This window comes from Suricata suricatta, chromosome 8 (assembly GCF_006229205.1).
Source record: "Suricata suricatta isolate VVHF042 chromosome 8, meerkat_22Aug2017_6uvM2_HiC, whole genome shotgun sequence".
In the NCBI taxonomy this organism is placed as follows: Eukaryota; Metazoa; Chordata; class Mammalia; order Carnivora; family Herpestidae; genus Suricata; species Suricata suricatta.
Genome location: NC_043707.1, coordinates 139,624,366 through 139,638,118, shown reverse-complemented (window position 1 = coordinate 139,638,118; position 13,753 = coordinate 139,624,366). Strand labels below are relative to the sequence as shown.

Genomic DNA, 13,753 nt, shown 5'->3' with positions numbered 1-13,753 from the left:
CCCCGTCCCTCCCCAGCTCACAGTCTCTCTCTCTCAGAACAAATGAATAAAACATTTAAAAGATAAAATAATAGAAACACAACCTGAGATTCCCACCTGCTTCTGCTGAAACAGGACAGACCCGAAGTGCGTCCCTGCCCCCGCCCCACCCCCCCAGGTGGGGTGCAGAGGCTGGCTGTCCCGGGGCGGGGCCGGAGCGCAGGGCCGGGCACCGTACCTCCACAGGACTTGCGGTCCGCCGCCAGCAGGAAGCCAGCGTGGCACTCACAGTGGGCGAGCCCCCGGCGCACTTGGCACGTGTGGGCACAGCCGCCGTTCCGGTCCGCGCACGGGTTTCTCCCTGCAGCCACGGCCCCAAAGGGATGGAGGCAAAGGGCAGGTGGGCTCCAGCGGATCCAGCGTGCCCCAGGCCTCTCAGGAGCTCCCCCGGTGCTCCTGGCCCTCCAACGATCGGGGTGGGGGCCTCCCCCTCCCAGGTGCGGGAGCCCCCCCAAGACACTCCTGAGAAGACTCCAGAGAAGACAGCAGGGGGCCGGCCGGCTCCTCTGAGCCTCCTCCGAGTGGGAGCTGAGCTGCCCTGCAGCCCCAGCCCGGTGGCCCCACGCCACTCTGCCCGCCCTGCTCGGCCCCTCAGCCCTACACTCCTCCCGGTCTGGGGCCAGGAGGCCAAGTGGGGAACTGTGCTCCCTCAGGACCTGCCCCGTCCCAGCCCCCACCCTCTCCATACCTCAGGGCCTCAGAGCCTGCCCCGCCACCTCCACCAGGAAGGCTCCTCCTCCTGAGACAGGGAGCCCTGAGACCCCAGGGCGAGGTGCCAGGTGGCACCCAGCCTCTTCCATCCAAGGGCCAGGGCCTGGGTCCCATGTGCCCACATAAAGCCCAGGGCGAGCACACAGATGCCCTTCCGGTCATCCCCACATGCTTGTCCTGGCCCTCCTGCCACCCCAGGGCACAGCCTAAGGGGCTGTGGGCCCAGCGCCCGCCAGCTCCCCTGAGGCCCCCTCCCAGCCCCAGCATCGGCCCCGGCACTCCTCCCCTGGGGCTCCAGCTTTGGGCCCCCGGGTGGGCCATGGGTTATGGGAGCCCCAGTGAGGTCCGGCCTCTCTCCTGAGGGCTGGCGGCGCACTCACGGACACAGCGCTGGCCGTCCTCCTGGAGCTGGAAGCCGGGGCGGCACTGGCAGCGGTGCTGGGTCACCGTGAGCTGGACACACTCGTGCTGGCAGCCGCCGTTCCCCAGGGCACAGGAGTTGATGGCTGGGGACACACAGACAGGAGCTCAGGTGGGCTGGAGGAGGCCCCGGCCGAGGGGCCCACCCTCATCAGGCACAGAGCTCTCCTGCAGGGAGCCTCCTGAGCCTCCGGGCCCCTTCCCCGCTCTGTGTCCCATAAGCAGGGACTCTGAGCAGGGACACTGCTCCTGCGGTGTTCACGGGCCTGGCTCTGCTCCTCGGCCCACACACAAGGGTAGACCAGACCTGGTCTGTCTGTGGATCCGCATCCCAGCCTGTCCAGGGACTAGGTGCAGACAGGGACTTCAGACCCGTCCAGCACCACCCAGCAAGGAGTGCAAGACATCGGCCCTGCTGAGAGCCTGGGTGTTCAGGGCTGAGGTCAAGCAGACGGGAGGCTCCCTGGAGGAGGTGACGGAGACCGATATTTCCACTGTCCTGTCGGTCGTGGCAGGGGCAGAGTGGCCACCATGGCAGACAGGCCTGGCCTGCAGCCCCTGCCCTCCCCCTCCCAGCCATTCATCGCCGCTGCCTTCGAGAGCAGGAGCGGCAGGCCTGAGAAACGGGCGTGGCGTCCACACAGACGAGGCGCCTCCGGGCTCCGAGGACGCGGGACCACGCTGTCTGCTGTCTGCCGGAAGCAGAGGGCGTTGGAAACATCCAGAACACTGCCCTCAGGAGAGACTCGGTTCCCCCATGCGAGGCATGTGGTCGGGGAGCCCCTGCCCAGGGTCCCTCAGGGCCGAGCCAGCACTAGGGGGCGAGCCCAGGGGAGGAAACCTGGGTGATAGTGACAGCTCAGTCCCCTGCAGCACCGGCCTGCCACACACACGGAGGAGCAGGAGAGATGCGGGGCCTGGGCCACAAAGGCCAGCAGGGCAGCCGCTGCCTGGTGACCGTCAGCCTCGAAGCCCCTCCCCCTCCAACCCCCTTGACTCTGCACTGACCCCCCAGGGCCCTGCCAGCCTCACTGGAGACGCTGTGATTACATCACCCAGAGGTTTCCCAGCACGACCTGAGCCAGCACCCCTGCTCCTGGCAGGTGGGACGGGCACAGAGAGAGGGTCTTGGAGCCCAGGGCAGGGCGGCCCACAGGACAGGTACCACGGCCGCATGGGGGGCCCAGGGGGCTATGGCAGGGCTGGAAAGGAGACCCCGCGACAGGCAGAGCCCCCAGAACGAGTCCAGGAGTGAGCCAGGGGACAAATCCCCAGCAGGTGAGGCCGGCAGAGGGGGCCGGGCTGCTGGCGCCCATCTCCTGCCACTCAGCCGCACAAGTGCTAAGGGTCCAGGTGCTCCCAGGCCACGAGCACAGGGAGCCCGCCCAGCACCCTCGGGCACACGCTGTGCCACGGATCCCCGGAAGCCGAGGGAGATAGCTTTCCCTCAGCCACTGCTCTGTGCAGCCCAGGGAGGGGTGGGTGGTGAAGGTCACACTGAGACCCGCGGAACCCATGCCCCAGCCTGTGAGGTCCCGCCGATCAGGACCCGAAGCAGAGCCAAGAACAGGTTGGCAGGCTCTGCAGCCCCTCACAGGATTAATGTTCATGTCCCTCTAAACTGACATGCGTGGCCCTAAAATCTAACCCCCAGTGTTGACTCTATTTGGAGGCAGAGCTTTCATGGAGATCATTAAGGTTAAATGAGGCCATGGGGTTGGAGGTGCCCGCTAGGGGGGCTTCAGCCCTGGACCCGCCCGCAGATCTAAGGGTTGCGCTGCAATGCCGCCTTCTGCCAGCAGGGGCCGCCACCACTCAGGGGCCGCAGGGGTGAGGCTTCCACAGGAGGGAGGGGCCCTACCTGAGCTGAAAGCCCCGCCCACAGGAAGGAGGGCCCGCTCTGCTCACCACCAGGTCTCTGCTCCTGGGGGCCCAGGCAGCAGCCCTGATGCCTGGAGCTGCGCCCCAGGGGTATCTGAGCACCTTGAGGAAGCAGCAGGTGGGAGCAGAGGTGGACGGCCAGCCTCAGGCCGGCCCTGCAGGGAAGGCAAGGGGCCGTGCCCCAGGGGTGGGCCAGCAGCCGCAGGACAGGCGCAGCCCAGTGGCTCCTGGACCGGCTCAGTGTGGCTCCACTGACTTCCAGCTCGGGCTTTGCTAATTACTGCCCTCAGGCTGGCTTGGTTTCCCTGGCCCAAGAGCCTGGCACCAGGTGTGGTCAAAGGCCACCCACGCATTCCTTCCTTCTAGAAAGCCCTCTGCTGGGGACAGGGCCAGGATGGCAGGGCAGGAAGGGGGTGGCCTCCTGGCTGGGCCAGACAGGGAAACTCCCTTGGGCTCTGCCTGCCTCGCCCATCCCCAGCCCGGGCAGCTCTGGCTTGTGCGGCTGGGGCTTCTCTGCGGCTCTGAAGTGGCCGCCCCCACCCACGTGCCCGGGGCTGGACCTGCCGCATCGCAGACCGCACACCCACCAGCCAGCTCCGAGGTCCAAGCCGGAGACACACGGCCACGCCGCCCGCCTTGGGGTACAGCAGAGGCTGGACCCCAGGCTCTGTCTGCCTCAGCCCTGGGTGTGCGTCCCACAGCTGTTCACATGGCCCGTGCCCAGCGCCACGCTAGATTCTGCGCGGCTCACACTCGCCAACTCTCTCCAGCGCCCGACCCGTCTGCCCTTGCTTCCCTGTGGCTTCCGCATCCACCCAGGGTCTGTGGCCACCGCCTCGGCCCCCAAGGGCTCGAGTGTGACCATCCTGGCACTCCTGGGTGCTGGCAGCTGCCCTTCTGGGGTCCCGGGCTGGGCCAAGGCTGGGACTTTCTGGGGGAGGCTCGGGGGTGGGTAAGCTCTTCCCACCACCCCCCAGAGACTCCTGGGCCCCTGGCGCCAGAACACCCCCCCTGCTTTCTTGTGGTGGTGGCCCTGCTTCCGGTTTTGGAGGGCGCTCCCCATGCAGCTTTGCAGGGAGGGGTTTGGAAATGAGCCTAGAGGCCTCCACCTGCCCCCTGCCTGAGGCTCTGGCCCAGCCCCACAAGCTGCCAACCCGGCCTCCCAGGGGGCCACCCCTCTGAGCAGCCCCTTGCTGCTCCCCTCACTGGGAGACCCAGGCCTGGTGGGGAAAGGACCACCCCGAGACCACGTGGCGCGGCCGGCAGAGGCCCACGGAAGGGCAGGGTTGGGGAGACTCCCCCACACCGTGGGCACCACAGGGCTCCTGCGACTCCTAGGGGGCAGGAACCCAGGTAGGGGTGTCGGGGGGTGGGGAATGCATGCTGACAGCGGGACCCCACCTGCACCCCGCGAGGGCTGGTGTGGGTCGGGGGCGGGGGGGAGTAGTCCATAAGGCCAAAGGGGCAGAGGCCAAGGGCAGCAGAGGGTGGAGAAAACCCACCTCTTCCAAGTGACCGGCCGGTGGGGGAGGGGATCACAGGGCCGGACCCTCTACAGGTTGAGCCAGAGATATCGTGGCCCCTCAAATGGAGCCTGTGCTGTATCACTTGCCAAGGGGATTGGGGAAGCGTCCACGTCCAAGGGCAGGGTCCAGAAGGGACTACTGGGCAGGTGCACTGCTGGCTGGCCCAGCCACACAGAGGAGGCAGGTGTCCCCGCGCCCAGTGTGAAGTCACCGGGTTTGTAGGCTGGCGCTCTGCATGATGTCACAGAAAAGCGAGAACAGCCTTTCTGGACTCATCACCTGACCAAGGCACCCCCAGGCCCTGCTGCCCCAAGTCAGAAAAGGCAAGAGGCCAGCTCTGTGACCCGAGGGTGACACGCAGGGTGGACTAGCGCTGGCCCTGCCCTCTCTTTCTCCCTACCCCAGAGCCCCGGGGCACACCCTGGAGGGCAGCCTGGAGACGGAGGGCCCCAAGACCACCCGCTACTTCTGTCTCCCTTGGGGCCAGGCTGAGTGGGTGGTACTCAGGGGCCTCAGGCTGCTGGCAAAATCCTTCTGGCAAATTCTCATTTTTAAGAACTGAAACCTTTTTGTGTTTTGTTTCCGTCAGAACTTCTGCAAGGCGGGATTTGAGAAAGCTGTGCATTTCCTGCCCTCTCCCTGCCTCGGAGGCAAGTTCCTAGGAGTGTTTCAAGGCCCCCCTTGTGTGTTTCAAGGTCCTCTCTCCAGGGTGCGTCCCTTGAGGACTTCCCACATGGCTCAGGGACCCGGGACGGGGAACACCCAAGAGAGGCCAGTCCCAAGCAAGGTGGGCGTATCCCTGTGGGCGCCTTCGCCCCACTCCCACCTGCAGCATCTCTAGAATTCTTACTCCCAGCTGCTGGGTGGGAGTGGGCGCCTGCAGAGTCGAGCAGAGGACCTCAGCTTGCCCCGGAGAGGGTGCTCGGGCTGTGCAGCAGCCCTAGAGCGGCAGGGCAGGGGGGTGTCTTGCTCTGATTCTTCCCATAATCCTATGCTACAGCCCTAGGGCTGCCTGGGCTCAGGTGTCCTGTAAGCCTCAGACAAGGCCCAGCTCCTCCCGGTGTCCTGAACCCTGGGAGCCCCAGAGGAGAGGGGACAGGGCCCCACAGCTTCTCAGTGGCAGGAAGTCCAGCCCCCCCAACTCAGAGCCCTCGGAGGGTCCCGTGGAGACCTCCAGCAGACCCCCACCTGAAACCCGCTCATCCAGGATCTGAGATCCACCCACCCAAGGCCACAACGGCACCGGGGCAGGTCCCTCAGCAACCGAAAGGGGCACATTAGCAAGGAAGGAGAGGTGTCCCTAGAAGGAACACGTCCCGCTCTGCCTGTGAAGACGTCCCCTGGAGACCCCTGTCCTCTGGAAGCTTCTCAGCAAAGCCCAGGCCCCTCCAGGAGAGGTAGCTCCCAGGGGACCGAGTCTCACAGTCCTACACCAATCCCAGATGCCCGTGGGGGACGTGGGGGACGTGGGGGACCTGGGGACTGGCCTGGCAAGCCGTCAGCTCCCAGAATCCCAGGCACAGAGGAGCCACCGAACACAGGCAGGTGGGTGCAGGTAAGCACCACTCAGTGCCTGCGTTTCCCGCTGGGAATTCCGGTCAAAAGAAAGAGAAAGCAAGAGAGGCCGTGTATATGCCAGCACGGAGGGACCACTCCGGATGCGGGCGGCCAGGGCACGGGCACCGGCAGGGAGAGCGCTGGACCGCCCGGGGCCTGGAGCGCAGTGGTGGGAGCGGCTGCGGGCGGCAGGGCCGTGAGCTCCCAGCAGCCTCCGGTCAGGCTGTGCAGCCCCCGCCCAGGAGCCCCGGCATCAGACCCCGAGGAGACCTCTGAAAAAGCCAAAGCAAATGCCACAAATCAAGACTTCTGAGGCCTGGAGCAGAGGCGCCTCCCAGGAAAGGCTACTGGGAGCAGCTCCAGTGGAGCAATGGGGTGGGCCCGGGGGCCAGGGCGAGACTGAGGGGCACTCGGCCTGAACCTCCAGCAACCAGCTGCTCGAGGCCGGTCTCGGGCCACAGCCGGTCCCCCCACAGCCGCGAGCCCCCCTTGCATGCTGCCCTCCAGCACCCCATCCAGCACCTCAGGGAAGGCTACCGCCAGCACAGAAGGGGGTCCCAGCCCCAGGCCCCTCGCAGGGGAGCCCACAGCAGGGAGGGGGCAGTGGGCACACACCCGGCTGCCGGGACACCCTTCGGGGCGGGCCGGCGGGCTGCCCCCCCCCCCCCCCCCCAGCACCAGCGGGCAGCAGCTGGGGGCTGCAGCCCGGTCAGATTCGTCTGGAAGCATATTACAACACTTCTCACATCTGTTTCCACTTCCCGGCCCCGGAGACACTTCTCGGAGCAGCTGCCTCACTCCCCGCGTGGAGCCCGGACATGTGAGTCTGTGCCAGGAGGCCCCCCCAGGGGCTGGCAGGCTGCCCTGCCACATAGCAGTGAGGCAGGCGGGGACCGGCCCGCTCTGGGTCTCCCGGGCCCTGAGGCTCCTGGGTGAAAGAAGAGGTATCCAGCCCCATCACACGGCCCCCCAGACGCAGCAGCCCTGTGTGCTTGGCCCGGCATCCAGGGCCAGCCGGGAGAGGGGGAAGGGAGGTGGGGGGTGAGCGCTGTCTGCCCAACACGAGAGGCGCCTCCAGCCCCGCCACGTCCACCTCCGCGGGTGCCCGCTGCTGCCCCCTCTCCCGAGTAGCCCTCCAGGCCTGCAGGGACAGCAGGCTGCGGCCGGGCACTCCCCCAGGAAAATGGACCTGCTGAGGGACTGAGGGTCAGGGCCCCGCTTCTTGGCTATCTCTTCCCTCCCCCTGCCACAGCCCAACCCCCTACGCTTCCCAAGGCCCAGGAATCCCACCTCGCCCGGCTCCCACCAGGCCTCCACTGACACCCAGCAAGCACCCAAGTTGCCCCCGAGGCTGGCCCCCACCGCTGCAGCCTGTGCAGGGAGAGCCCCCCGAGTGGACGGAGGCACCCAGGGAACATGGCCTCAATGTCCCAGGGCCACCGGGGACTGGAGTCACAGGGTCCGGCCTCAGCAGGGGGAGGGGCCTTGGGGTCCTCCTTTCCCTCGTGCGCATGGACGGCCCCCAGAACTGCACCCTCAGCTGGATGGAGCCGCTGGGCAGACAGGCCCCAAAAGGTCTCTTAGTCCTGGAGCGCAGGGACCCCTGCCCCATACCCGTGGGCGCGCCCAGCAGGAAGGGGGCCGGCTGCTCCCGGAGCCGAGGGGCGCTCACCCAAGCAGGTCCTGCCGTCCGCGTGGAGCCGGAAGCCAGGCTTGCACTCGCACACGTAGGAGCCTGGTGTGTTCACACAGCGGTGCTGGCAGCCGCCGTTGCGCACCTGGCACTCGTCCACATCTGTGCGGGGACACGAGACCGGGTTAGCAGCCAGCACCCACCTGGACCCCTCTGAGGCCCTCCCCGAGGACACGGAACCTTGCCCAGGTGTCAGGGCCCAGACCCAAGACCCTCCTCTCAGGCCGTGCCCGCGGCGAACCCGAGCCCCAAGCCCGTGCTCGAGGGAGCAGAGCGGGGAGAAAGTAGGGCCGGTCCCTTACACCTGGCCAGCCGGCCGGCTCGGGAGGAAGAGCCGGAACGCGGGGGGCGCTCGCGGTCGGACAGAATGCAGGCAGCAGTGGTCTGGCCAACGCCGTGCCTGCAGAGGGGCCTGGACGGCGGGCGGGGGCGGGGGGGGGGGGTTCTAGTTCCTAACGCCTTTCAGGACTGGACTTGGAGCACATGCGCTTCCAAAGTCCAAATCCAGAAATCCTCGGGCTGGCCACCAGTGCCAGCCGTCCTCTGGGGCCCGTGAGCTCCGAAGGGAAAACCAGTAACTCATGAGATACCCTTGCCCAGGCTTTGGGGGGCAAAAAGCCCAAGGGAGGGGGATTGAACAATGTCCCTCCAAATTCGCATCCATCGGAGCCTCAGAATGTGACCTTCTCTGCAAATAAGATGCAGATGTAATCAGGGGTCCAAATAAGATACAAGAGAAACACAGGGAAACAGGTTAGGGTGAGGTGGCCACAGGCCGGGGATCATCGGGAGCCACAAGAGGCTGGAGGACACGTCACAGGCAGGAGGTTTCTGAGGGGGCGTGGCCCTGCCTCCCAGCCCGCCCCCCCCAACAGGGAATCATCTGCTGTTGTACCTGCTTTGGTCCCAGGAAACTAATGCAGGTGGTGTCTGCCTGGGACCCCAGGGGGGCTCCCTATGCCAGGGGGACAGGGACCACCACCAATACCCCCCGGACAGGACCCAGTGGAGGTCCCGGCACCCCGCTTCTGGGAGAACACCTCCCATCTCAGACCACCGACCACCAGGGCGGGACACCAGTGACCACTGCACCTCAGGCTGCAGGCAATGTGCCAGCCGGAAGTGGGGTGGGGCCGCCTCCTGCAGGAGTGCAGAGGCTGGAGAAGGTAGGGGCTGCCCTCACCTCTCACCCCTCCCTCCTCCCTCTAGGCTTCTGTCCACCAAGCTGGGCTCCAGGGGAGGCTGCACAGCAACGGGGGGTCAGAACAGGCTGACCAAGACACCTGTGTGCGAGGCTAAGGCCAGGAGGGACACAACTGTCCCAGACACGGAGACCCAGGCAAGAGGCCGCTGCAGACATGGAGCATCCCCAGCGCCCGGAACGGGGACCGGAGCCCACGCCCGGGCCTCGGGCCAGTCCGCACTTTTCCGGAGCAGCCTCACCAACTGAGCAGCCATGAAGGCAAGGAGGGAGACAGACACACGGACACTTTGCTCAAGCAGCTACGAACCACAACTCCACCCTCCAGTTCCAGTGAAAATGCCCACCTTCAGTGCTCTGATCTTAAATGCCAGCCGTGTGAGCCCACTGCTGAAGGGTGCCCCAGGCAGCACACGGGGCGAGGCCCCTCCAGCCACCCCGAGCCTGCCCACCAGGTTCCGCAGACCCCGCCACCAGTTCATGCTCAGAATGTGCCGGGTCCGGAAACGACAGACACCAGCCCGGGGGCCAGGGCCTCCGCTGCACACACGAGCTTTGTCTACTGGGGGGAGACCCCTGGGGCCCTGCCAAGCCCCGAGGCTGCCTGAGAGAAGACAGCAGACCCAAAGAGGCCCTGCTGGAGTTCTCTCAGATCGGGCCAGGGAGGAGAGCTGGGAGGCGGAAGCCAATGGCTCCCAGCAGAGCCCCCAAAGAGGGTGGGGGACAGAGGCACCCAGAGCGACGCTGAGGGAGGGCTGGCTGGCTGGGGAGGGGATGGAAGGGCAGCCGTCGGGCAGGGCAGGGCGGGCAGCACCCACCCAAGGGGGCTCAGAGAGGTGACCCCGGAGACCCTGTCCGTCCCTTCTGAGCGCAGATCCCTGTCTTTGCAAGCATCCTTTTTTAAATTTTTTTTAATGTTTTATTTATTTTTGATACAGAGAGAGACAGAGCATGAGAGGGGGAGGGGCAGAGAGAGAAGGAGACACAGAACCGGAAGCAGGCTCCAGGCTCTGAGCTAGCTGTCAGCACAGAGCCTGACATGGGGCTCGAACCCATGAACGTGAGATCTGACCTGAGCCGAAGTCGGAGGCTTAACCGACTGAGACACCCAGGCGCCCCAGCAAGCATCCTTACAAGGTAAGTGCCTGCAGGGGGGCACACAGTGGGCGCTCAGTGAAGCTTTGAGGAAGGTGCTACGTGTGGCATCTGAGGGCTGGGTGGGCGGCGGCCTCGGTGTCCTGAGCAGCCTTGCCAAGCAGGCAGGCTGGTGTGCCCCACCCCGGACGTGGCCCCACAGGCAGGCGCTGGGTGGGCAGGTGGGCAGACTCAGGAGCATTCACACTCCCTTGCTCTGGACCCTCAGCGGGGACCACGCCCCTGAGCCACTCGGACACCTGTGCCCACCCTGAGGACCGCATCCCCCAGCAGCTCCAGGTGGTCGGGTACACGGAGCCCCGCTCAGCAGCCCTGTGGGCCGCCAGGACACCAAGTGGCCAGTCTGGGAAGACCCTCGTGGGGGACGCAGGGGCAGGAGGTGGCCGTCAGCCTCCCTCCCCGCTCACACCCCCTGCCCACATGACCACTGCTCTTCTGGCCGCCCTGCTGCTCGCACGGGAATGTTCAGACCCCACCCAGGGGACAGAAATCCTGCTCTTGGCTAAGATGCACACAGGCCCGCATCTGCCGAGCCGTCTCCCACACGGCCCTCTCGGGAGGGGCTGGCATGCTGACCACAGCCCCGAGCTGTCCCCTGGCCCCTGGAGCTGCACTGCCTGGGGGTCTGCAACCTGGCCCAGGGTGGGGGGGGGGAACAAGATCTGTGAGCCAGGGCGGGGGGGGGGGGGGGGGGGGGGGGGGGGGGCCGGCAGGTGCGAGGGCGCTCAGCCACACCCCCAGCACCACTGTGTGCTATCGGCCTGTGTGGGCCCAGCGGGCAGTTCAAGGCCGAAGGATCTGAGCACCCCCCTTCACCTCTCTGGGCAAGGGAAGCCTGCTTACGGGCGGTGGGGCATTTTGGCCACACGACCTCCAGCTGGGGCCCCTCCACAGAGGCTTATAGCCAGGACAAGGCGGATGGTTACCTGACCCTGCCGGCCCCACTCCTGAGGTGGCCACGTGGGGGCAGAGCAGAGCTGTCCCCAGCCGGCTCCAACCACCGGGAGCTTCTGACCTGGTGTCCGTGGCTGTGGCCCCGACTGTGACCTGAGAGCCACAGCTCAGTGGTCTTCAAGGAGAGTGCTCAGCCCTCCAAAGGTCCCCACCCTACTCCCTGGAGCCCTGCCCAGAAAAGGGACTTTGCGAGTGGCCTTAAGGTGGGACAGCGGGGTAGCCAATGATCCTGGAGTATGGGGGGACGCTTAAAGGAGGGGGCAGGAGGGCCAGAGACGGAAGACATTGGGGCTCTGGCTGCGCTGATGGAGGCGGGGCTACAGCCACGGAGGCGGGGCCTCTAGACTGGGGCGGACAAGGAACCCGCCCACTTCAGACTTCTGACCTCCAGAACTGTAAGGTTCGAAGGCCCTCGGGCTGGGGTGATTTGTTACAGCAGCCACAGGAGCTGAACACGGAGCACAGATAACGGTTCCCTCTTCGGTCTTTTCTGGAACTATGCGTGTGGAGGCTCAGACCACCCATGCTGGAAATCCAGGTTTCCCAATGTCCACTCTGGCCAGCCTGGCCTCCTGATTGCCACAGTGAGGTGCTCTCCGCCGAGCTCCCCAGGCCCCGTCCTCCAGATCTGCCCTCTGGGGCCAAGTGGCCTTCACGTAGGGATTCCTGCCCTGCCACCAGTGCCCAGAGCCACCCCAAGCAGCAGGGCCCCCCACTGAGCATGGACACAGAAGGCCCCGGAACTACCAAGAGAACAGCGCTCTCCAGACAGCACAGAAAGGGGCCTGGGTCCTCCCCTGGGCTGAAAGGGGGCCTGAAGGCCCCACATCTCCCATGCTGCCTCTCAGGGGCGACCCTCAGCCGGGCACGACCCCCTGCCCTCCCAGCCCGAGGCCCGGCTGCCACTGGTCTGGTGCAGCTCACACCTGCCTCGGGCAGGTCCAGGGCGCCTACGTGAAGGAAGAGTCGGCCAGGGGCCTCCGGCACGGTCCCCAGGTGCCTGTGCTGCCCTCCGCTGAGATGTGTGGCCGGACACCTGAGCAGCCTGTGCTGTGCTCAGGCTGGGCTGGCTCCCAGGCTGCACCTCGGGACGCCCATCCCCGCACGGCTGGGAGTCCATCCCCGCACAGCAGCTCCCAAGCTGGACGCTCACGCCAGGGTCAAATAAGCTGCCCCCCTCCCCCCAACCACCCAGAGAAGCCCCTTCAGAAGTCTCACCCGCACTCACAGGAAAACCTGAGCCCCTAGGACGCCGCCAGGAAGTTCCGCCCCAATGGTTACCAAGTTCAGAGTCTGGCTTTTCCCCCAAACACTCCAGAGGGTCCTCACGCCCGGAGGTGGCACCCTGTCAGCCACAGACCCGGATCCTCTCCTTTCTGCAAGTCTGGGCAGGCCTGGGGGGAGGGGAGGAGTTCCCCAGAGCCCAGCCCCACACAGCCCCAGGTCCCAGGATGCTGCACAGCCTCAGATCACTTAGTGCCACTGCCACTGCCCCCCAGTGGGAAGGCTGCCTGCCCCGTGGGGAGGGGCCCAGCCGGACACCCGGCTGGCCCAGTGACAAAGCCAAGAGAGGTGGGAGACGGCCACCATCAAGGGGGTGCAGCTCAGTGCTCCGTGTGACCTCTGGCACACAGCTCAGAGTCAGCAGGATCTCCAAGAAGACCGGGTGCTCTGCACAAAGCCACACTTCGGGCCGGAAAACCCGGAGGAGAGCGCCCCAGCCCCCCCCCCCCCCCCCCCCCCCCCCCCCCCCCCCCCCCCCCCCGGCGCCGTGATCCCGGTGATGATTCACCGCGCCCCACCTCACATTCCTGAGGACAACTGGCTCCAAGCTCTAAGGAGCTCCTGCAGAGAGGCTGGCCCAGCGTGGGTACCAGATCCCAAGTGCAGGGATAGGCAGGACGGACTCAGGACCGGGGATATCTGCCCGGGTCCTCACAGCTCACCTGCAGCCCACCAAGGCTTGAGGGAAGGTGACAGAACGAAAGGACAGCACCTGCCACGTCCACACACGACTCCCAAGGGGCCCAGGCCCTGGGGACCCTGGAAGCCAAGATTTTGCTTAGGGACCCCAGAGGGCTCCCTCTTGAGCCTGCCTTCCTGCCTGACCCCCAGAGCTGCCAGTGCCGGGGAGATGCACGCCTTGCGCCACAGGCGAACGCAAGGGGCGGTTTCTCTTCCCTCTGCTCAAGACCCCTCTGCTGTCGGCAGCCCCCGCAGCCCGGCCCGAGAGGGGACGGAATGCCTGATGACTCAGGGCGCAGGGGCCCGTCCCAGAGGAAGCGGGCCGCCGGCGACACTGCCCCCGCCCTGCCCCCTCCAGCTGGGCGCAAGTTTCCAAAAGTGGAGCAAAGGGAGCCCAGCGCGGAGCAGGGCACCGCCTCCCCCACGCCCCCCGCGCAGAGTCCGCCCGGCGCCCACCTGGCCTCCGGTCCCCGGTGTTCCCGGAGTAGCCGGCCTGGCCCAGGTGGCACGGGACGCAGCCCCTCCACAGGTAGCGGTAGTGCGTGCCCGCGACGCGCGCCAGGCCCCCCAGCAGCCCGAGGCACCAGAGCGCGGCCAGGCCCCCGCGGCCGCGGGACGCCTCCATGACCGGTCGGCGAGCGACGAGCAACC

At 66.5% G+C, this 13,753-nt stretch overlaps 1 protein-coding gene across 2 annotated transcripts in view; it reads right to left on the bottom strand.

The window, feature by feature from the left end:
* MEGF6 (multiple EGF like domains 6) overlaps positions 1-13,753 on the bottom strand; it is a 79,725-nt gene that overhangs the window by 17,567 nt on the left and 48,405 nt on the right. The window contains exons 1-4 of one of the 2 annotated variants that reach the window (XM_029949007.1): positions 13,559-13,747; positions 7,807-7,929; positions 1,131-1,256; positions 218-340 (exon numbers count right to left, since the gene is read on the bottom strand). In XM_029949007.1, coding sequence (XP_029804867.1) covers positions 218-340; positions 1,131-1,256; positions 7,807-7,929; positions 13,559-13,727 — 541 coding nt within the window. In that variant the 5' untranslated portion in view covers positions 13,728-13,747. Of the gene's footprint in view, positions 1-217; positions 341-1,130; positions 1,257-7,806; positions 7,930-13,558; positions 13,748-13,753 lie in introns of those variants that run through there. The other variant, XM_029949006.1, reaches the window with a different exon arrangement.